Source organism: Pristis pectinata, chromosome 5, assembly GCF_009764475.1.
Source record: "Pristis pectinata isolate sPriPec2 chromosome 5, sPriPec2.1.pri, whole genome shotgun sequence".
Taxonomy (NCBI): domain Eukaryota; kingdom Metazoa; phylum Chordata; class Chondrichthyes; order Rhinopristiformes; family Pristidae; genus Pristis; species Pristis pectinata.
Window position 1 is genome coordinate 32,191,949 of NC_067409.1, and position 24,933 is coordinate 32,216,881.

The following is a 24,933-nucleotide window of genomic DNA, read 5'->3' on the forward strand; positions in this document are numbered from 1 at the left end:
GCTGTTTGATGGATGAGAATTCAGAGGTATGATTAGTAAATTCACAGATGGTATGAATATTAATGGTGCTGATGACAGTGATCAGGGTAGTCTTCTGCTATAAAATGATACTAATGAGTTGCTAAGATGGACAAATGAGGTGATGCATTTTGGGAAGACTAAGGCTCAGAGGTATACTAAGAATGTTAGGATCTTTGGGACTACTGAAGAACACAGGAACCTTTTTGTACATGTCCATGATCTCTGCAGGCAACAGCGCAAGTGGATGAGATAGTTTAGTAAGTGTACAGGAAACCTGCCTTGATGAGACAGGGCACAGAGTATATGAACAGTGAGGTTATGGTAAAACTATTCAAAACTTTAGTTACAATCTAGAAACGGAAAAGGCTGAGGGGGACATGATGAGGGGCATTAATTAAGTGGGTAGTGAGAAAAGTTTCCACTTAGCAGAAGTGTGTGCCAGTGTGCATAGCTTTAAGATAAGGGATAAGAGATTTAAAGGGAACTTGAGGATTTTTTGTTTCACCGCAAGGGTGGTTAAAACCTGGGACACATTTCCCTCAGGGTGGAAGGGGAGGGTGGTTGTTCATCTCACAATATTTAAAAAGTATTTAGATAAACACTTGAAATGCATGGAAGGCAACAGGCCTGAGATTATAAATAGATGGGTGCTGATGACTCACGCAGTCACAGCAGGCTGAAGGAACTGTTTCCGTATTATATGATTCCACTCACTGGGTAATAAATAAAATACTTGGGTCACTTTTGATGAATCACCTTCATTCTACGTTCCCTAGTTCATGATCCTTTTGCCAGTGCAATCCAATGAAAACCTATCATAATTTTAAAAATGTTTCTCTGACTTCCCCTTGATCTCTAATCCATCCAAAATGGGCCAGGGTTTTCAAGATTTTTTTCATAGCTAAAAGATTCTGACTAGTACAGTTCTAGAGAATCTGCCTTGTACCTCATCCTTGTCTCTAATCTGAAATGGGCCTGATGACCTCTAATTAGTCCCATGAATTTGAAAGCATACTTTCACATTTTTAAATTCAAGATTGACTATAGAGCATAAGAGAACAAGATGCAAGTAAAGCAATTAAGTACAATATACCTAAACAGGCTTTACCATTCTACTATTTTTCTCTTGTACATTAGGTGTGCAGAACGTATCCCTTTACATTGAATACCTTTGTTTACTATATCTCTGCGATCAATTTTCAGTCATCCACCTTATTTTTACACTCACTTCATGAGATCACTGTAAATCATTAACTAAAACTAGACTGAGTGCTTGGTGTGATCTGACAGATTTTTACAGTCTGCTGACTTAATCTTCTGTTTGGGTATACTGTTAAACGTACTTATTTTAATAATTGCAGCATAGCTTTTGGATAAATTCTGTGGATTTGTGCTCATATTTTAATGACCATTCTTAATGAAGGCATCACATTGCCTAAAATATTTAGGGAATAGCTGATAATAGAATCTAGATCCTTTTCCCTATTTGATGAAAAGCTGTTTAAAGGGTCAATCTATGCTGCCAATAGATGAGGCAGTATGGACTGAATCTTCATACATCATGCACTTCAAGGGTGCCAAGTACAATTTATGCTGAAGTTCTCTACTACAGTCTGGAAGGTTGCTGGTTGTTGTTTTTTTTGTATGCTAGTAATTATTTATTATCCCTGAGTTGGAATGAGAGCCAGCATTTCTATCCCTACTCTGATTGTCTTACTCTAAATAACAATTGCATTCAAACATATTATTTGATTGACCTCAATGTGCCTTTTCAAGATGTGGTTCAATAAAATTGTAAATTATGAAATTTTTGGAAAATTTCATGCATGTATGTTAAGACTTTTATATCTTGAATTACTGATACTTCAGTATACTGCATAAATCTAATGTAGACACGAGATTCTGCAGATGCTGGAATCTGGAGCAACACACACAAAATGCTGGAGGAACTCAGCAGGTCGGGCAGCATCCATGGAGGGAAATAAACAGTCGATGTTTCGGGTCGAGACCCTTCATCAGGACTGGAAAGGAAGAGGGTAGAAGCCAGAATAAAAAGGTAGGGGAGGAGCTCAAGCTGGCAGGTGATAGGTGAGTCCAGGTGAGAGGGGGAAGGTAGGTGGGTGGGGGAGGGGGGGATGAAAGGGAGTGATGTAAGAAGCTGAGAGATCTTGGGTAGAAGAGGCAAAGGGCTGAAGAAGAAGGAATCTGGTAGAAGAGGGCAGTAGTCCATGGAATAAAGGAAAGGAGATGGGGAATAGATGGGGGCAGGTCATGAGGGTGGGGGAAAGGATGCGCAGACAAAAAGGGGGGGGGGGGACAAAGAGGGGAGGGGTTAGAGAAATTGATGTTGAGGTCGTCAGGTTGGAGACTACTAAGATGGAATATGAGGTGGTGTTCCTCCAACCTGAGTCTATTCACGGCCTCCTCTACTGCCATGTTGAGGCCAGTTGCAGGTTGGAGAAACAACGCCTCATATTCCGCCTTAGTCGTCTCCAAGCTGACGGCCTCAATGTCAATTTCTCTAACTTCTGGTAACCCCTCCCTCCCCCCTTTATTCCCCCTCCCCCTTTGTTTTCCCTCATTCCTGTGGCCCCCTCACCCCTTCTCTTTCCCATTCCCCTGCCCTCATTACCTGCCCATCTATTCCCCACCTCCTTCCCTTTATTCCATGGTCTGCTGCCCTCTCCTACTGGATCCCTCCTCCTTCAGCCCTTTCCCTCTTATACTTTAGCTACTTGCATCACTCCCTTCCATCTCCCCCCCCCCACTCGCCTACCTTCCCCCTCACCTGAACTCATCTATCACCTGTCAGCCTGTGTTCCTTCCCCCTCCCTCACCCATCTTATTCCAGCTTCTGCCCTCCTTTCCAGTCCTGATGAAGGGTCTCGACCCGAAACATCGACTGTTTACTTCCCTCCGTAGATGCTGCCTGACCTGCTGAGTTCCTCCAGCATTTTGTGTGTGTTGCTTAATCTAATGTACTGTCAAAGGTAATTCTATAAAACACATACCTACCCACAGAAGTAACAGTTGATGAATTTGTTTATCTAGGCACTATCTAAATAGTCGTAGTTATAGACTCTGTTGTGAAGGTATTGTTTAAAGCATACCTTGAAGACCTGATAATCTAGTGTGATGCAAAGGTGGGGGAAATTCTCTCTCAGCTTGTCTGCTTTGTGAAAGCCAGTCTGCTCTGTTGACTTAGTTCAGTTTTGGTTTACTTCTGGTGAATACTTTATATTTCAGAAATAATTGAAATTACATTTGAATAATAAACAAATGAAAAGCATTACCAGTAACACAAGCATGTGTGATTTTATTAAATCTTTGTAATTAGACTTGGACTGTTCTCCTAACACAGATGAAACCATAGCCTCTCAAGGCTATCCTGCAATTCAATAAAATCATGGCTGATCCAACTTTCCCACCCTCTCCCCATAACTCTTGACTAAAGATCTTTCTGTCACAGCTTTCTGGCTAAAGAATTCCAAAATCTCACAACCCATTGAGAGAAGAAATTCTTCCTCATTTTGTCTTAAATAGGCACCCGCTTCTGAGATTTGCCCTCTGGTCCCAGGCCCTCCCATGATTGAAAACCTCCTCCTAGTATTTGCCTATCAAGTCCCCTCAGTAACCAACATAAAATTAATCCCCCTTATCCCTATTTGCTGCTTCCTGCTAGTTAGTCAGTCCTTTATCTGTGCCAATATATCATGTACCTCATCCTTTGCATCACACTAGAGTATCAGGTCTTCCAGAAATGGTTTAAACAATACCTTCACAACATCAACTATTATTTCTGTATGAGTAGGTATTTGTTTTGTATAATTACCTTTGACAGCATATTAGATTAAGGTAGTGCAATGAAGTACCTCTTGTGAAGTAACTTGTAGTATGGCACCTTGTCAAGTGCCTTTTGAAAATCCAAATACATTACATCTACTGGTTTTCCTCTCTCCACTCTGGATGAAACTTCATTAAAGAACTCAAATAAAGTTGTCAGACATAATTTCCCCTTGCTGAAACCATGCTGACTCAACTTGATCAGATTGTGACATTGTAAATGTTCTCCTATTACCTGCCATTACCTGCTTTATAATAAGATTTTATTATTACCTGTTGTCTATAAGATTTTTCCAATAATAGTTATTAGGCTAGCTGGCCAATAGTTATCCACTGTTTGCCGCCCATCCTTTTTAAATGACGGTGTGACATTTCTAATACTCTGTAACTTCTCCAGAATCCAAGGATTTTTGGAAGATTATACCCACTACCTCCACTCTCAGTCCTGGGGACTTATCAGCCTTTAGCTACATTGTTTTTTGATGGTAAAATAAAGTCACTTGATTCCTTAAGTTTCTTTTCTATAACCCCACAATTCAGAAAATGAAAGTAACACTGAAAACTGAAGTAGTTACCCTCTGATCCTGCATACTGTAGTCAGTGTAATCCTTTTTTTCTGTTTATATGTGAGTAACTTTTAGATTAGGTGAACTCCTGTCTAAAGTGATCCAGGATTTTCTCTTGGTTATTTAAGGAAGCAATTACTTTCTAGTTGATCTTCTCATACTTAATAGATAATTTAACAAGAATGGTGTGTAACTTAATTACTTTTGAAATATTTTTGCTATGTTTCTTTCTTTTTAAGTCTGTCTTATTAGTTAGCTGGAATCATCACTTGGAAATTTATTTGGCATGTCAGTGTCTAAAAATTACAAAATGATCTTTCTGAGTTGTCTAGTGTCTCAATGTACATCTCCAAGCAACGTTCCACTAAATTGCACGTGGATGATGATTTAAATTTATATTAATATTGCAAATTACATTTTGAGAGATTGAAACTGTTTCCCTTATATTGGGGTATATGATTGTTTTTTATTGTGGACATTTGATGAGACCCAATTTCTTTTTCTTGTTTCAGGGTTCCACTGTAGCCAGAGAAGCTAGTGACAAAGAAAAGGTAACTTTTTGTTTGTTTTTGGCTGTAATGGTCTCGGGTGGTGGCACAACTTGTAAGACTTGTACCAGAAGTGTACAAAAAAAATTTATAATGTACAGATTATTCAATTAACGTGACTAAAATCTGGCAAAATTTTTCTTTTAATCTGAAATATAATGCTGCAATTTCTATGTATATCAGGCAGCGTCTATGAATTTAATAATGTGAGAAATAAAAGCAGGGGTACGATCCTGTATTCGGCCCCTCTTTCCTGCTCCACCATTTAAAAAAATCATGACTGAACTTCCATCATTCCTCTGGATCAACCCTGTAGCCCTTGATTCAGTGTGGAGAGAGAAGCTGAGTTTAATTTTTGACCTTTCATCAGAATTGTGAAAAGTTAAGCGACAAAACAAATTTTAAGATGAAAAGAAAAAGGGATGAAAAGTCAAAAGGGAAGGTCCTTTGGTAGAGCGGAAGGCAAGGGAGATTATGATGCGAGCAAAAAGAGGTTTTAATGGAACATGAAGTGAAATAGATGCAGATACAAGTAGGAATGGCAGAATCATTATCTCAAATTGCTGCAGGCAGCCCGTAAGTATCGCCACACTTCCGGTGCCAACATAGCATGCCCACAACTTCCTAACCTGTACGTCTTTGGAATGTGGGAGGAAACCGGAGCACCCAGAGGAAACCCACACAGACACGGGGAGAACGTACAAACTCCTTACAGACGGTGGCCGGAATTGAACCCGGGTCATTGGTACTGTAGTAGTGTTACACTAACTGCCACACTACCGTGCCATTAGAGACAGGTGATGGGGGGATTTTAGGGTCACAATTGTTTGGGTAACTATTTTTGTGGAATAAATTTGTTACAATCAGTATTTAATCCTCTCCCATGTAGAGGAAATCCTACTATGAGCAGTGAATGTTGTCTGTGATTTTTTTTTGAAAAAGGTACATGTAAGTCTCTTGTTTGCCTCGAGTGTTTATGTTGCTAGGAAGGAGGAGGTATCAGAGACCTTCCCATTCATTTTTACTGCTTTTAGATTTCTTTTGCTTTAACTTTATTTCTGTTCTGATGAAAGGTCATCAACATAAACCGTTAACTGTCTTTCTCTCTCCAAATGTCTAATCTGCTGCATATTTCTAGCATTTTCTGTTTTTAGTACAGCATCCAGCAGACAAAATAAGTTGCTATTGAATTTTAATTTCTTAATTTCTTAGCTTTTGTGATCAATTTGAAAGCATACACATGAAAGGATATGTTTTATTGGAGTCATATTACCAATGATCATAATTAAATTTCCCTATACAGTCAGAAATGGGAGAATTTATAATGGGGAAATGAAGAAATGACAAAGCAATTAATCATTTAACTTTGGTTCTGTCTTCATGGAGAAATATTCGAATAACCCCAGAATTACTAAGGAACTAAGAGGCTAATGAAAAGGAAGAATCATAAGAAATTAACATTAGTAAAGAAAAAAAGTGCTGGAGAAATTAATGGGACTGAAAGCAGTTGCAAGGGCCTGATAGTCTAAATCCCAGTGTACTAAAAGAGGTACCCAAGGATATAGTAGATGTTATTGGTTGTTATCTTCCAAAATTATATTGGTATGGAACAGTTCCTGCAGGTTGGAGGGTGGCAAATATAATCCCACAATTTACAAAAGGAAAGATTGAGAGAATGAGAACACAGGGTACTACAGACCTGTTAGTCTGACATCAGTGGTAGGGAAAATGCAAGAGCCTATAATAAAGGATGTGATAACATAGAAAATAAAACAGTACAGCACAGAACAGGCACTTCAGCCTACAATGTTGTGCCAACATAGCTAATCCCTCCTACCTACAGAATGCCCATTTTCCTCTCATTCATGTGCCCATCCAAGCCCCTCTTAAAAAGCCCCCAATGAGTTTACCTCCACCACCCTATCAGGCAACACATTCCAGGCATCCACCACTCTGAGTAAAAAAAAAACTTACCCCTCACATCTCTTCTGAAACTACCCCCTCTCACCTTAAATGCAACACCTCTGGTATTGGATTACTCAATAATGGGAAAAAGATATTATTTGTCCACTCTATCTATGCCCCTCATAATGTTATACACTTCCAACAGATCACCCCTCAGCCTCCACCGCTCCAGAGAAAAGAGCCCATGTTTGTCCAGCCTCTCCTGATAGCACATGCCCTCTAATCCAGGCAGCATCCTAGTAAAACTTCTCTGCACCCTCTCTAAAGCCTCGACATCCTTCCTATAGTGAGGTGACCAGAATTGCACGCAATACTCTAAATGTGGCCGAACCAGAGTTCTGTAGAGATGCATCATAACTTCTTGACTCCTATACTCAATAACAAGATGCTTGAGAAATATCAAAGGGATTAGACAAAGGCAACTCAGGTTTATGAAAGGGAAGTCTTATTTGACAAGCCTGCTGGCGTTTTTGGAGAATATAACTGGCAGAATAGGTAAGGGGGAGTCTTATTTGGAGTTTCAGAAGGTTTTGATGAAGTTCCACGTATGCACACTAACCTTTTGTGTAGAACTTTATCATCGTGAGATTGGAAGTAATCTACTGACATGGACTGAATTTTGGTTGGCAGTCAGGAAGCAGAGTAGGAATAAATGGGACTTTCTCGTGATGGCAGGCAGTGACTAGCAGGGAACTACAGGGATCGGTGTTTGTGCCCCAGCTAATCACAATGTATATTAATGATTTGAATGATGGAACCAAAGCATAATAAAATGTTTACCAATGACATGAAACTGAGACTAGTTAAGAGGAATACGTGTAGTGGCTCTAAAGTGATTGAGGGAGCAGGCAAATATATGGCAGATGCAGTTTAACATGGATAAATGGGATGTTATCCACTTCAGTAGGTAAAACAAAAAGGCAGAGCACTATTTAAATAGTGATAGATTGGTAAATGTTGATGTACAGAGGGACCTGGGTGTTACTGTAACCAGACCCTGAAAGCACGTGCACATGCAGCAAAAAGTTAAGAAGGCAAATAGTATGCTGGCTTTCATTGCAAGAAATTTTGAGTTCAGGAGCAACAATGTCTCACACAGAGCCTTGGTGAGACCACAGCTGGAATATTACGTGTAGTTTTGGACTCATTTATCTACTAAAGGATATACTTGTCATGGAGGGAGTACATTGAAGATTCACCGGGTTGGTTGTTGAGATGACAGGAGTGTTGTATGAGGGGAGATTGAGCTGACTAGGCCAATATTCACTATAGTCAGAAGAATGAGAGGAAATTTCATTGAAGTTTCCGAGTTCTGCGGGGAGTATGTTTCTTCTGGCTGGGAAAGCCTAAAATGAGGTGTCACAGTCTCAGGATCCAGGGTAAGACATTTAGACTGAAATGAGTAAATATTATTTTTCTCCACTCAGAAACTGGTGAACCTTGGGGATTCTCTAACCCAGAAGGTGGTGGAGGTTAGATAGCTGAATTTACTTAAGAAGTTGATAGATTTCTAGAAGGCATCAAGGAATAGAGCAGGAAGAATATTGAGATGGAGAATCAGCCGTGATTATACTGAATAAGGGGACAGTCACAAAGCGCCACTTGATTTTCTCCTGCTTCTATTTCCTGTTACTGTAGTGTCATAGAGTCATACAGCACAGAAAGAGGCCCATCATTTCCATGCCAAACTTTTTGCTCATCTACACTAATGGCATTTGCCTGCATTAGGTCCGTTTCCTTCTATGCCTTGCCTATTTAAATGGCTGTCTAAATACCTCTTAAGCATAGTGAACCACCTCCTCAGGCAGCATGTTTCAGACATCAACCACTCTCTGTGTATATATAAATAAAAAAAATTACACCTCAGATCTCCTTTAAAGCTCCTTAAACCAATGCCCTCTTGATTTTGATACTCCTACCATGGGAAAAAGATCTTTACTACCATATCTATGCCTCTCATCATCTTATGTACTTCTATCATGTCATTCCTCACTCTCCTTCGCTCTTGGGAAAACAAACCCAGCCCATCCAATCTCTCCTCGTAACCAAAGTCTTCCAATCCAGGCAGCATCCTGGTAATTCTTCTCTGCACCCTCTCCAGCCGCCAGCACATCCTTCCTGTAGTGTGACAAAAAGATCTGCACATAATTTTCCAAGTGCAGCCCAACCAGTGTTTTGTAAAGTTGCTACATAATATTCCAGCTCTTACATTCTATGTTCCAAACTATGATGGGAAGCGTGCCATATGACTTTTTTCACTCTATCGGCCTGTGTTGCTACTTTCAGGACTCCTGGTAGCATGGTGGTTACACCCACACCCCAAGGACTGCAGCGGTTCTAGCAGGCAGCTCGCCACCACCTTGAGAGCAAGTGAAGATGGCCAACTAAATGCTGGGTCAGCCTGCAAAGCCCACAATGAATAAAAAAAAATCTTTCTGTTCATCAACATTCCTTCGTGTCCACCATTTACTGTATTGGTCCTACCCTTATTTGACTTCCCAAAATGCATGACCCCACAGATGTCAGGATTAAATTACATCTGCCAGTGCTCTGTCCAACTTTCTGGTAGATCTATATCTTACTGTAACCTTAGACAGCCTTCTGTCCACAACACCACCAATTTTCAATTGTCATTGGCAAACTTACTAATCATACCTCCTACGTTCATATCCAAGTTACTGATATACAACACAAACAGCAAAGTTCCAGCACTAACCCCTGCGGTACACCAGTAGTCACAGATTTCCAATCAGAAAAACATTCTTCTACCATTACTCTCTGCCTCATATCCCCAATCCCATTTTGGATCCTATGTGCCTTAAAATTTTGGACCAGCCTACCATGTGGGACTTTGTCAAATACCCAACTACCCTGCCTTCATCAATCTCCTTTGTTACCTCCTCAAAAAAACTCAATCAAATTTGTGAGGCAGGATTTCCCCTCACAAAGCTATGCTGACTATCTCAGATCAGTCCCTGCCTTCCCAAATGTACTTAAATCCAGTCCCTTAGAATTTTTTCAAATAATCTCCTGACCAGTGATGTGAGTCGCACTGAAGAAGTATTATTTCTAGTCCCTACTATTGCTGTAACTGCTTTTAGAAATTGAAAACTATAATAAAAAAAGATTAAGACTCAATAGAAAAATAGCTTGGAGTAGATATTACACGATAGTGGCAACTAAGATCTATCAGAATGAATGGCCTCATTTATTCTAATGATCTTTCCTCTGTTATTACATTTCTCTGGATTTTCAAATCTGAACAACCCAATGCTTTCTGCACTTCTACACATTTAATTGATTAATTGCAGTTTCATGCATATGTTCTTTGCAGAGTAAATGTCACCAGCAGATACTTTATTTTCTCTGTCCTCATTTTCTTCATTTAATTACTAAAGAGTCTCTTGATTGTTTGCTTGACTAAGATGATTCTAAATGCATTTGTAAAGGCCGCATGGTCTGTTGTAGGATCTTCTCTGAACACACAAATGGCATGAAAGTTAATTGCTGTGGAACTGCTCTTCCCATTGTAAAGAAAACTAAATCACTTACTTATTGAATTGGGAAAGGTTTAATCCAGGAATTGTGAATCTTCTTAGCTAAACCCTTAGTCTGAAAAATCTCATGCCAACTTAAGTGGCCAAACTTAGAAGGTAGAGTAGTCCAGAGTAGTGGAATAGTCCAGAGTAGTGGAAAACCTTTACAGGAGTTAATGAAAAACACACCAAAATAATTCAGGAACTAGCCTCAATACAGACATTTTCCTTGGTGTATTCTATTGCATTGCTTATTGTAGGAGAGGTACTCTTATTTATTTTCAGTAGATAATAGTGTTACAAGAAGAGTGTGGAGCAGTGTCAGTAATTTTGGATTGTTCTAGTAAAGATCTAGTACAGGTATGCTAGGCTGAATGGCCTCAATTTTTGCTGTGAGCATCCCATTTCTTGTTCTTTAGACCTTCTCAATTTTGAGACAATTGATTATTGGCTTACATTCTTTCTGCAGAAATCAAAGATTCTTCTCTAGGAAATAATTTAGGGTAAGCTAAGTAAATACTTATTGAGAAGAGTGAAATAACATAAAAGTTGCATGTTGGATTAAAAGGGATTTGGATTCAGAAAACAAGTTGACATTGAGCTTGATTGACTATTTTTGCTTTTTTCTGTCTCTTTCGTTCAATGGGCAGGAAGTAATTTTGTGTTTTTTTTTAATAATACATACTAGTGCTGAGAAATGGAGCATTAAATTAGCATTGAATACTCCCAAGTCAAGTGCAATTTAAACAATCTGCATGGTAGAAATCACTCGGCTCCAGATAAATAGTGCATCTTGGCTTAAATCTGAGAAAAATGGTAATTTCTGCTCCCAAGGTCAATTTGAATGAGATGGGCATAATTTGTGTTTAAAATTTGAACAGTTTTGATGTGAATTAAATTCCTCTTACTTTTTGCAAAGCTGGAAGAGAACAGATTTTCATCCTCTCACCATGTGCTATATTCCAGGGCCAGAGGTTTAATAGGTTTACTTGCTGCGCCACCCAGCTCCTTGTTCCAGTTAGAAATTTCAGATTGATTAGCTATATTGCTAACAAAAACAAGTTTAGTAATTTATTCAAAATAGTTTGTTACACTTTCCATAAGACATAGGAGCAGAATTAGGCCATTTGGCCCATCGAGTCTCCTCCACCATTTGATCATGGCTGATTTCAATCATATATTGGAAGTTTAGAAAATACAAAGAAATTCAAACAAAAACAATATCTCAATGTAGCTATAATCTTTCAAGCACTGGTATTTTAACCATTTATAAGTTGCATTCAATTTTTACATCATAAATATATTTAATTAAAAGATTGCTTTTGTCAGATGAATTCCATAGAGACGCCTTTTCATAGAAAAGCTACTACCGGCATAGAAAAATAACTTATTTGGGCCAAAAATTTTCCACCCAGGTCATTGAGTGGCACCTGCCATTTTTTCAGACTTGCTCCTGCACTCCATATCTCAAAAATGTTTTGTCCCTGAAGGTACTGAAAGTGTGAGCTGATAACTGAGGAGCAATAGAAACACAGCATATGGGACAGTAAGAACAGAACAACCAACAGAGTGTCACTGTAAACACCTGATATAAACATGAGAGGACACATTGGTATGGTAGTATTGTGGTCAAGATGCTGATTAGTAATCCAGAGGATTGAACTAATAATCCACAAGCATGAGTTCAAATACTAATTTAGCAGATAGGAAATTTAAAATAAGTGAAATAAATAAATCTAGATCCAGGAATGAGTTATGTTGTTGCAGAGGAGAAACTGGCATTATTCTTCTTGGAACAGAGGTTGCGGGAGGATTTGATAGTGCTATTTGAAATCATGTAGAATCTAGACACAGTTGATAGAAACTATTTTCATTGGGGGATGGATCGAGAACCAGAACATAAAATGGAGGTGATTGATAGAAGTGACATGGGGAAAAGATTAATTTAAATAGCAAGTCGTTTAAATCTGGGAGACACTGCTGGGGAGTACTGGAGGCAGATTGAATTGTGGCATTGAATTGGAACTCTAGGTACGTGAAAGGAAAACATGCACAACTATGAGGGGAGGGGAATGGGACTAGCTGGATTGCCATTGCATTGAATCAGCATAGACTTGATAGGCCAGATGGCCTTCTTCCATGTGGTGACATTTCAGAATCAGATTTATTATCAATGACATATGAAGTGCAATTTGTTGTTATGTGGCAGCCGTACAGTGCAAAGACACAAAAATCTACATATTACAAAAACAAACAGTGCAAAGAAAAAAAATGGAATAATGAGGTAGTGTTCATGGAACATTCAGAAATCTGACGGCGGAGGAACAGAAGCTGTTCATAGGTCATTGAATGTGGGTCTTCAGGCTCCTGTACCTCCTCCCTGATGGTAATAACGAAAAGAGGGCATGTCCCGGATGGGGAGGGTTCTTAATGATGGATCCTGCCTTCTTGACGCACCGCCTCTTGAAGATGTTCTCTATGGTGGGGAGAGTTCCAGAATCAGAATCAGGTTTATTATCACTGACATATGTCGTGAAATGTGTTGTTTTGCAGCAGCAGTACAGTGTAAGATATAAACATTACTGTAAGCTACCAAAAAATAAATAGTTCAAAAGAGGAATAACAAAGTTGTGCCCATGATGGAGCTGGCTGAGTCTATAACCCTCTCCAACCTCTTGCGATCCTGTGCATTGGAGGCTCCATACCAGGCTGTGATGCAACCAGTCAGAATGTTCTCCACCGTACATCTGTAGAAATTTGTGAGTCTTTGATTTATAAAATCTCCTCAAAATCCTAACAAAGTAGACTGAGTAGAAAAGTGAATCAAATGGAATGGATTCATTATCAATTTGGGTGCAAAAAACAATAAGAAGGGAAATAAATATTAGTTTAAGAGGAGAATTAGACAAAAAGAAAAGTAAGATTAAATTTGACATTTTTGAAATCACCTGGAATTCAAGCCTAAAAAACTCTCTGCATCTGTCGCATTTGACTTTCTCAGTGCCAGAGTGGTTGGTTAATGATCATTAATTCTTGCATGCTGTTAAAAGAATACTTGCACTTGTAATAACCTGACTTTGCTTTCTCAGGCAAGCCTAATGAGGAATGTGGCCATTTTCTAAAAGCAACATGGAGTTTAAGGACAAAGTGATGCATTTAAGAGTCTAGGTACAGGGAACTGCAAATTAGACAGTAACATAATGGGTATTCACATTTAGCAATGCACCTGCTCTTTGCCTATAGTTGTATTAAAGATCCATCATTAAAAGTGAAGACCATCAGTTTTGCTGCAATTTTTGGAAAAAAAAATTGAACCTTAGTTATTTTTCTCCAAATCCTTCCTCAGTGTGGATAGGATAAGTTGTAGATGAGCACGCTCCATATCCAGTAATGATTTGGGAATGTATGGTCAAGAGCCTATAATAAAAAGGAAAAGAGACGCCATTTAACATTTAAAGATGGTTATTCACATTAATTGTTGGTACGTAGCCTGAAAACATCCTCCCAAGATCCTCCTGTGGAAATAAATTAAAATCTTTCAAAAGTAGTTTTCTTTTTAGCTTACTTTTCAGAGATTGAGGAAGGAGCAATGAAAGAGGATGCCAAAGATCAGTTTTAATTGAGCTACTATTTTGAAAATTTGGGATTTTTTTCAACTATTATAATATAATGGTATAATCTATTGATGCTTGCCTTTTTAGTATATCTCCAAATATTTGAAAATAGATGTTTCCAATGACATTTCATTACTAATGGGGTTTGTAAAATTCAAATTTAATTGCTATCAAAAGCTGAATTAACTGTTTCCATCAGAAACAGTAGATCTGCTTTATGTGAAAACTGTAGGATTTCAGGAGATTGGTCAAGTGACATCTTGGATTTTTAGATTAAATTATGTAAGTGATTGGGGGCTGCAGGTTTGCACTCCCAGATGTACTTTAGTTATTTAAAACAGTAACACTTCAAACTAAATTTGAAAATCTGGTGGCTTGGCAGAATAAAACCACTCTTGGGGTAGCTGAATTGGAGGTAAAATTGTACCTCTTGCTCTGAGGAGTTGGGATTATTTAGGTTTACTTAGCATTTCAATAAAATGGTCTGTCAAGCACAGAGAAGTCTGTGCCCAAGTTGCTGTTAAATCCACTGTCTTGAATCTGCCATTATTAAAAGTTACAACTCTCATTGTTTCTTCTTCTTGTTCACTAGGCCTGTAGGGAATATTTTATCCTTCAAGATGCTTGTTTGTGTTTTTGAAGTACTTCATTGACATTTTAATGCAAGAATATTAGGTGTCTGCCACCAGATAAAGCAGTGTATTATTTCCCAGTCCTCGGATATTTTTTAATGGTCTTGTGAAGTTAAACTCTCCTGCCCCATACCACCAATTTCAATTTAAAATACAAACTGACATATAGAATCTACAAAACTATCATTGAAAATCAAGTGATAAGTATTTACAAAAGGAGCAAAAAATTAGGTTATTCTGGACTAGCCAGTTTAGCACCGGTAGTGAAGAATTGTCTGAAATCTATCATCATTGACGCTGACGTCAATTGGGCAGGTATAGCTGTTTACAGAAGGTCACAATGGATTTTTAAAGGTCATATCTGACCATAATACTTGGAATTGTTTCTAGCATGGTGGTTATGATACCATCTCTGGACATTATGTATCTGAACTTCTAGAGAGTATTTGATAAGGTACCTTCTCAAGAAATTACTATAAACAAATGTATCTGGAATTAGAGGTAGCCTTGTGACATAGGATGGTGGTCAATTTGGAGTTAGCTGATGGTGCCTAAAGGTAAAGAAAATATTTGGAAGGATGCATAGTGTTGTTCCAAAGGGATCTGCAATTGGGCCTCAATTTTTCACCCTATATCACATAATACTTAAGTTGATGGAATTGAGAACTTTATATTTACAACTTCAGATAACACCTTTGATGGGCAAAAAGGTTGGCATGGACCGAATGGCTCATTCTGTGTTGTATAACTCTATGACTAAGTTGGGAGCCATACTAAGTCCTGTGGATGGGAACGGAAGGCAAGACTGGAAACCACGGATGAACACAATGACTTGGCACCAATGTGAACAGTTCCCTAAAACAACATATTTCTTTTAAAAAAAAATAACAGAAATGCTTTTGCAATTTTGTTTATTTCAAGAGGATTTTAATGCAAAAGTGACGTTGTGAGCTTCATTTATATGGAGCCTCGGTTAGATTCCATTTGGAAAACTATGCTTGATTGAGGTTTCTCGACCTTAGGAAAGATGTATTGGAAGGGGAACAGTGCAGATTCATGAATATGATATTGGGTGTGATTATGAGGTCAAATTGTATCAGCTTGGTTTCTAATTTCTGGAGTTTCAAAGCTTGAGGGACTGATCTGATTGAGGTGTTTAAAGTTATACAGAGAATCTATAGAATATGGATAAAGAAACTATATTTCCTCAAAGTTAGAGTTGGCCATTTAGGATCGAAACCAGAAAGTATTTTCTCTGGCAAAAAGTAGTGGAAATTTGAAACCCTGTCTCTTTAACCATTGGTGAATGTTGGGTTCATTAACAATGTTGAAGATTTAATAAGTAGAAGGTTGTGAATCATTGTGAACGCTGACCCCTGAGGTTGTAGTTGCCCAGTTATTGAAACCAATTTGGGTAGTTATTGCCCCAGCAACCTACATTTAATCATCAGTAAAGTCATGATAAAGATCACAAACATTCCTATCACGCCCCACTTAGTAATAAATTGTTCACCGATGCTCAATTAGGATAATGTACAAATTACATTCAAATTAAATTAGTTACGAAAGTGTTTTTATTCTTTGGTTCCTGCTCATTCTATGCCATGATCCAATTTAATCTGGCAGCAATTTAGAGTGTAATTAAGATAACATTGCATTAATTTTAAAGCTATGATATACTTAAAAGTGGTAATTTGATAAAGTTTGATGAATACAGCTGAAGATAGGTTTATCACAAAAGATGAGCATTTTAATCAGAGTCTAGTCCAATTGTGAATAACTTAAGTAATTTATTTACTTAAGTCTTCGTAGAACTATTTGCTGGTAATATTCAGTTTCAGTAGTCTGTTTCATAGGATATATTTACAGTATTTTTAAACTTGCCTTTTAGTGACCCTTCCAGCACGAAAGAAGCGAAGGTCCTAGAAAAGTTTCAAAAAGATTTACCCAGGGATGAAGGATTTCAGCTGCAAAGGGATGAATATGGAGATTTTCTCCTTGGAGCAAGAAAGTTGAGAGGAGATTTGAAAGAGCAGTAGCAGTGCACAGCAGGTAGAGCTTCTGCCTCACAGCTCACTGAACTGGGTTCAGTCCTGATCTCCAGTGCTGTCTGTGTGGAGTCTACACGTTCTCCCTGTGACTGCATGGGTTTCTTCCCACACACAAAGATGTGAGTTGGGAAGCTAGTTGGCCTCTGTAAATTCCCCCTAGTGTGCAGGCGAGTGGCAGAATCTGGCGTAAATTGATGGGAATGTGGGAAGAATAAAACAGGATTAGTGTAGATTGATATTTGATGGTCAGCATGGGCTCGGGGCCAAAGGGCCTATTTCCATGCTCTGTGAACCTACAACTTTGATTATAACTTGTTTAGATGAGCTAAATAGAAAGAATCTGCATCCATTAGCAGATGTTTCAAAAAAACAGCGCACAGATTTAACACCTTAGCCAAAAGATACAAGAGGATGTATGGGAAAATTTCTTACACAGATGGTAGTTACGACTGCTATCGGCCCTTTCGAAAGGGAATTGGAAAGGCACTTGAGAGAATGATTAGCAAAACTATGGAGAAAGACGGGATGGGACTAACAGGGTTACTGGAGGGGAAGTCTCTCCAACTGGACAGCACCTGTGCTTTCATAATTCTATAAAAATAAAAGCTGGGGCCAGATCGTTCAACCCACCACTCACTGGTTCTCACCTTGGAATGTGCAGGGCTTTTCAAACCTCAACTAAGTTCATGCTAAAGTCGACACTGCATTAGTCTTGTTGTCATGTGACCAGCCCTTGCCTGTGTGTTGGTGATGTGAGCCTAAAAGACATGGCCTTCCTCCCACCCCACCAAGTGCCAAAAGACTGGGATTTTACTGCTGGAGAAAACATCCAACTATTGCACTCGATAGGACAGGATGAGTCTGAGACCTGCTGTAAATTTTATGCTTTATATCCTGTCTTAGTACACATATTCCCATTGGTGAGCATGATTTAATAGAAGCTACCTTAAGTTCCCTGGAGCTAAATAAAATGTTGCTAGTTTCCACCATTGATGTATCAGGAATATTTTACTGCTGGTCCACCTTTTAGTTTTTGTGATGGTGAAGTAGCAAACCTTGTATTTATTTCATTGAGCTTCTTCTCTTGACTAAACGTACAAACACATTCGTGTTGTACTGTGTGAGCTGGCCCAAAAATAACTATTTGTGGTCATTGTTTAATTTGTTAGCTTCAAATGTAACTTTGATATAACCAGCATACTCATTCTGTTTTGGATTGTAGACAGAACTGTCCTTGAACAGAACTGTATTTTCATTTATTTATATTTAGTTAACTCAAATAATTTTTTTTCCTGATTTGTATATTACCAGCAGGAAACTTTGTCCTCAGGCAATACATATTAAAATGAATTAATGAAAATTCATGGCTGTGCAATTGCAATTTTCTGATGTACACAGCTGGTTGGCAAAGTTCCATGTTGATCATTCACAGCCTTTGTATTTTCTGCCTCAAACTAATGAAAATATAAAAAGAACTATGAAGTAACATGGAAAACTAAAGGGAGTTCCACCCTCCAGAGTCCCAAACCAGTGGCCCCATTCATTCCTAGGTTAACATTTAGCCAAAAGCTTCCTGCCTCTCAGGACTGTCCAGGTGCACTGATAAATATTGGCAATCGCTACTTATGGAGGTCTCCTGCTGATGTAATGGATGAGAGGTTTCAGCTCCCAGTCATGTGGAGAGAGTGCAGCTTCACTAATGAGAACTGCCAGTCTAGCAAACATCTGACCACAAGCAGTTAGAACTGTAAATGCTGTTATTTGGGTCGATTGTATTGGCCTTTTAAATCCAAATGTCTTCTCAAAGGCCTGGAAATTAGGTGCAGTTTGCAGCAAAGTCAGATTCTGATTATTTTGATCTGGGTAGCAAAGCTATACTAGTGGTAGAGGTGGGGAGCAGAGCATTGAAGTAGCTGGCTTCTAGTGTGGTTATAGTTTAAACTAGTGAAAAAGATTGTGAAACTTAAGTTGCTTAAAATTTGTTCTCTACTTGAGCTGGTTTTGCAGATTTCAGAACAAATTGCATCAACAGAACAGAATAGCCAAGTGGAAGCTCCAGGCTGCTTTCTCTTTAGCGTTAGCATAACTAGCACAAAATATATAAACAGATAGTAAAATCTTTTATAATTGTATAAAGCAGAAAAGAGCGGCTAAAGTGAACGTAGGTCCCTTGGAAAATGAGAAGTGGGAATTAATACAAACACAAGACACAAGAAATTCAGATGCTGGAATCTGGAGCAATACACAAAAAGTGCTGGAGGAACTCAGCAGTCAGGCAGCGTCCATAGAAGGGAAATAAACAGTTGAACATTTCTGACCGCAGACCTTTAATCAGGACTGGAAAAAGGAAGACGGACGAAAACCAGAATAAGGTGCGGGGAGGGGAGAGAGTACACGCAGGCAGGGGTTTATAATTGGGTAGATGTGGAAATGGCTGAGGCCTTGAACGACTGTTTGGTGTCCAATCTTCACAGTGTAGGACACATCAACATGCCAAAGAGATGTTTATGGATTGCAATGGGAGGTGAGAACCTCGATACAATCTACGTCACTGAAGAAGTAGTGACGAGCAAACTAGTGGGGCTAAAGGTAGACAAGTCCCCTGGGCCTGATGGGATGCATCCCAGGGTACTAAAAGAAATGGTGAAAGTTATAGTAGAGGCATTTGTGATAACTTACCAAAATTCTCTGGACTCTGGGCAGGTCCCGGCAGATTGGAAGACAGCAAATGTCTCGCCACTGTTTAAATAAAAAGGATGTGGCAAAAGGCAAATAACTGTAGGCCAGTTAGCTTAACATCTGTAGCCAGGAAAATGCTTGAAGCTATCATTGAGAAAGAAATAGCGAGACATCTGGATAGAAGTGGTTCCATCAGGCAGTCACAGCATGGATTCAGGAAGGGCAGGTCCTGTTTGACAAACTTACAGGAGTTCTTTGAAGATATAATAAGCACAGTGAATAGAGAAAACAGGTGGATGTTGTATACTTGGATTTCCAGAAGGCATTCGATAAGGTGCTGCATAAAAGACTTATCCATAAGATAAGGGTGCATGGAGTTGGTGGAGGGGGTTATGTATTAGCATGGATAGAGGATTGGTTGACCAATAGAAGGCAGAGATTTGAGATAAATGAGTGTTTCTCTGGTTGGCAATCATTGGTGAGCGGGGTGCTGCTGGAACCGCAACTGTTCATGATGTACATTAACAATATGGAAGAGGGGATCGAGTGTAGCATATCTAAGTTTGCTGATGACACTAAATTGAGTGGCAAAGCAAATTGTGCAGAGGATGTGGAGAGTCTGCAGAGAGATATACGTAGGTTAAGTGAGTGGGCAAGGGTCTGGCAGATGGAGTGCAATGTTGGTAAATGCGAGGTCATCCACTTTGGAAGGAAAAAATAGAAGATCGGATTATTATTTAAATAGTGAAAGAATGCAGCATGCTGTTGTGCAGAGGGACTTGGGAGTGCTTGTGCATGAATCGCAAAAAGTTGGTTTGCAGGTGCAACAGGTTATCAAGAAGGCAAATGGAATGCTGGCCTTCATTGCTAGAGTGATTGAATTTAAGAGCAGGGAGGTTATGCTGCAACTGTACAGGGTACTGGTGAGGCTGCACCTGGAGTACTGCATGCAGTTCTGGTCTCCTTACTTAAGGAAAGATGTACTGGCTTTGGAGGTGGTGCAAAGGAGGTTCACCGGGTTGATTGTGGAGATGAGGGGGTTAGCCTATGAGAAGGGATTGAGTCATCTGGGACTATACTTGCTGGAATTCAGAAGAATGAGAGGGGACTTTATAGAAACATATAAAAGGGATAGGTAAGATAGAGGCAGGAAGGTTGTTTCCACTGGTAGGTGAGACTAGAACTAGGGGACATAGCCTCAAGATTTGGGGGAATAGATTTAGGACAGAGACGAGGAGAAACTGCTTTTCCCAGAGTACTGAATCTGTGGAATTCTCTGCCCAGGGAAGCAGTAGAGGTTGCCTCATTAAATATATTTAAGACAGAGATAGATGTTTGCATAGTAGGGGAATTAAGGGTTATGGGGAAAAGGCAGGTAGGTGGATCTGAGTCCACGGCCAGATCAGCCATGATAATACTGAATGGCGGAGCAGGCTCCATAGGCCAGATGGGCTACTCCTGCTCCTATTTCTTATGTTCTTATGCTGATTTTGATTATTCTGCTGTATACTATTCAGATAATCTTGTTTAAGTTTGAAGGTGCATTTAATATTTTTTGTGAAGTCACACAGAAAAAGAATCAAATATTTAATTCTTAAACATCAATATTTTGTTTCCTCTGGTGGCAGAAACCAAAAGGCAAAATTGCCATGGTTACATTGTGTTTTTTTTAACATGTTGCTTTGTACTTCAGATAGTGATCTTCCACTATGTGGCAATGAATTTTTCCCAACAGCACAATTGCGCCACCTCTGGTTTATTTTGAACTCTCAACTGAATTTAGGAAGGTGGTTTTCCTTAGAAATTCAATCTCACAGTTTTTTCAATATTTTGTGATTGACAATCATTGTAACATCTGTGACTATTTCCTGTTGTAATCTCACCAGTTGGCACAAGGCATTTCTAGCCAAGAGACAGCCTTGTTACTCCTCGCCATTTGCTTGTCACAGCCTCTTTGTAACTGTGTCCTTCCTCATGCTCTGTCCCTTTTGGAGTATTGCAGCAGGATTTGAACCATGTTGTCTAGGGCTAGCCCACTGCAGGGTGCACCCAGGAGTAGCTTGTTGTAATCCTACAGTGTCGACCAGGCAGACTTGCAGGTGAATGAGAAGTTTAACTACTACTACCCCACCCACAGCTTTGAACTGATCTCCTGCCCACCCTCAATCCCCCATTGATTTGAGCTTCCTCCTCATGTTACTTCCATCCTTATCCCTCCCAACTGCTCCTTCATCCCATCAACTGCATCCTGTCCCAATTGTGGAAGAGTCTGCTATTCCTATATTGGCCTCATTAGCCACCTCGGATCCCACAGAACTGGAGCCCATTCTCGATCCCAACAGGAAAAAGATGTTCCCTAGTTCTTAATCCTTTCAACTATTTCTCTCCACCTACTCTTTCTATACCCTTCATGACCATGAATACATCCATCAGATCTCCTTGTAAGCTCTTTTCCAAAGAGAACAATCCCACTTTCTTCACTCTAACTAGACACACTACTGCATTTGTAGCTGAACCAGAGTGTAATGAAAGTTCATCGTGACTTCCTTGCTTGCCAAAAAACTCACCACTATTTCACCATATTAATGCCATCCCAGTGCATAGCCTTGAGTATGGTAGAATTTGTAGCATTTGTATTTTTCGGTTTATATTATTGTAAGTTTAGAACATTGAACACTATTTCAGTGGGAATTGAATTGTAAACTATTCCATTTTCCATATTTAGAGTTTGCTAATGATTTGGTTGCAGGCCAAGGAATTACCAACATACAAGGACAATGACTTCATTAATGATGGGCAAAAAATTTACATTAATGAAGACAACAAAAAGATGTTCCTCGAAAAACTTAAGAAGGATGTTGAGGTAAGAAAACATAAATATAATTGTGTTTACAGTTAAATATTATACAGTGCTTTTCCTTGATCCCAAAAGATATCTTTTAATTATATTCAAATGTATAAGGGTGCCAGACAAGGATAGATCATTTGGTTGATCAAGTCCACACTCATAATCCCTGGACCATTTCTCCTAGTGAATGGCCATCGTGGCAGCCATGTAACCTCTAGTAGTGGCAGAACAAAACATTGCAGGACTATTAAGGGAAAAGTAACTTAATAAAATATCCCTCAGTCACTCTGAAACCATTATAACCCCATGCACATTTTAACAGTTTATTGCATATATAATTCATCCCAGCTCCAGGCACACACCAGCCCCACGTTTGCAAACCCCAGTTCCAGCCACTCATTGCTCCATGTTTCTGACCCCCAACTTTGGGTGTGGCTCTTGCTGCAGAGCTGCCCACATTCCCAACTTCTGCCTCTGGCTGCGCACCTGGCCAACCACCAGGTATGTGGCCAGCGTGGGGGTTGGAAACATGGCCAGGTGTCCGGCTGGAGCTGGGAGTTATGACCATGGGTGGATTTGTGGCTGGATCCAGGATCAGGAGCGTGGGTAATGTTGTGCCAGGAGCTGGGAAGGGAGCCTCATTTGTGGCCGGACACAGGAGTTGGTAGCCGGGTGAGGAACAAGGACAGAGTCAATGTGCAATTTATTGGAGTTGTTTGAAGAAGCAACATGCTATGGATAAAGAGAAAACCCGTTGCCATATTCTGTAAGATACCAACTCAAAGGTTACTATGGATAGAAGACTGGCTGGTTAACAGTAGACAGAGAGTGGGTATTTTTCTGGCTGGCAAGATATAGTGAGTGGCATGCCATGTTATACTGGGGCTTTAACTTTTTACAATTTATGCTAATGACTTGGCATGACCAAAGACGTGGGTGCTAAATTTACTGATGACGCAAAGATAGGTAGGAAACTGTTGTGAAGAGGACATAAAGAGAAAACAAACTGATATAGCTAGAATACAGATTGATTTAGCTAAATTAAGTGAGTAGCTTTCTTCTTGTTCCTTATATACTTATGCAGGATCTTCAGATTTTTAATATGTTTTATCTACCAATATTTTTCATAATCTCTCTTTGCTTTCAAATTCCCCTTTTAATTTCATACCTACATTTCCAGGTTTCTGCATCTGAATAAGCTTCCTTTTTTTGCCTTATCATGCCCTCTATGCACCTTGTCATCCAGTTTTGACTACCACCCACCCCTTTTTTTTCTTTGTGAGAAGTGTTGACTCTAAACCTCTTGACTATCCTCCATTGCTGTGAGTGATTTACCTTCAAGTAGCTGTTTCTATTCCACTTGGCTAAATCACTTCTCAGTTAGTAGAATTGGTCCAACCATAATTTAGCAATGGAGGTAAACTGTCAACTTAATATGCAACAATTTGATTGCCAAAAAAAATCAATAATCAAAAGCAATAGGTGAAATACAGTATCAAAACTTCAAATAGCTTGCCTCTCAGAGGGAGAACTATACATCTCGATGACAACCAGATAATTAAATACATGCAATAAATTTACTTTCAACGAGGCCCTGAGCAGTACCAGGGACTCCAACTAATGCGATGGAGAAACCCAGCTCATGAATCTCCTGTCAGGGGTTTTAGATATTTTCAATGGTCAATGGACTGAGTGTGTGTGCAAACTTCTACAACAGAGAATTCTAAAGGTTCACAGTCCTTTAACTGATAGAAGTTTCTCCTCATCTCATTCCTAAACGAATGACCCTTTATTGTGACTTCTGCTTGTAGACATCCAACAAAGTTAAACATCCTTCCAACGCTTGCTGGTTTTTGACATGATAAGTTTTAAATAATTAAATATAGACAGTATAGCACAAGAACAGGCCCTTCGGCCCACAATGTTTGTGTCGACTATGATGCCAAATTAAACTAATCCCATCTGCCTGCATGTGATCCATATCCCTCCATTCCCTACATGTTCATGTACCCATCTAAATGCCTTTGAAAAGTTGCTATTGTATTGACTTCCACCACCTCCCCTGGCACCACATTCCAGGCATCTCCCTCTCTCTGTTTTTTTTAATAAAAGCTTGCCTCATGAATCTTCTTTTAACTTGCCCCTCTCATCTTAAAGCTATGCTCTCTGGTGTTTCAGATTTCTACCCCGGGGAAAAAGACTCTGACTATCTACCCTGTTTATGCCTCTCATAATTTTGTATACTTCTGTCAGGTCACCCTCCAACAATCCAGGTTTGTCCAACCTCTCTGTATAGCTAATACTCTCTAATCCAGGCAACATCCTGGTGAACCTCTTTTGCACCCTTTCCAAAACTTTCACATCCTTCCTGTAAGGTGGCAACCAGAACTGCACATGATACTCCAAATGTGGCCTAACCAAAGTTTTATACAGCTGCAACGTGACTTCCCAACTTTTATAGCCAACCCGTCAACCGATGAAAGCAAGCATCCACATCACTGCTCCTCAGAACCCTGCCATTTACTGTATACTTTTCTCTTACATTTGACCTTCCAAAGTGCAATGTTTCACACTTGTCTGGATTAAATTCCATCTGCCATTTCTCTGCCCATATTTCCAACTGATCCATA

The 24,933-nt window shown here is 39.4% G+C and overlaps 1 protein-coding gene across 1 annotated transcript in view; it reads left to right on the forward strand.

Annotated features, from left to right (window-relative positions):
- LOC127570424 (phosphatidylinositol 5-phosphate 4-kinase type-2 alpha) overlaps window positions 1–24,933 on the forward strand; it is a 172,478-nt gene that overhangs the window by 127,542 nt on the left and 20,003 nt on the right. The window contains exons 6-7 of the mRNA XM_052015995.1: window positions 4,943–4,981; window positions 22,205–22,318. Of these exons, the coding sequence (XP_051871955.1) occupies window positions 4,943–4,981; window positions 22,205–22,318 (153 nt within the window). The remainder of the gene's footprint in view (window positions 1–4,942; window positions 4,982–22,204; window positions 22,319–24,933) is intronic.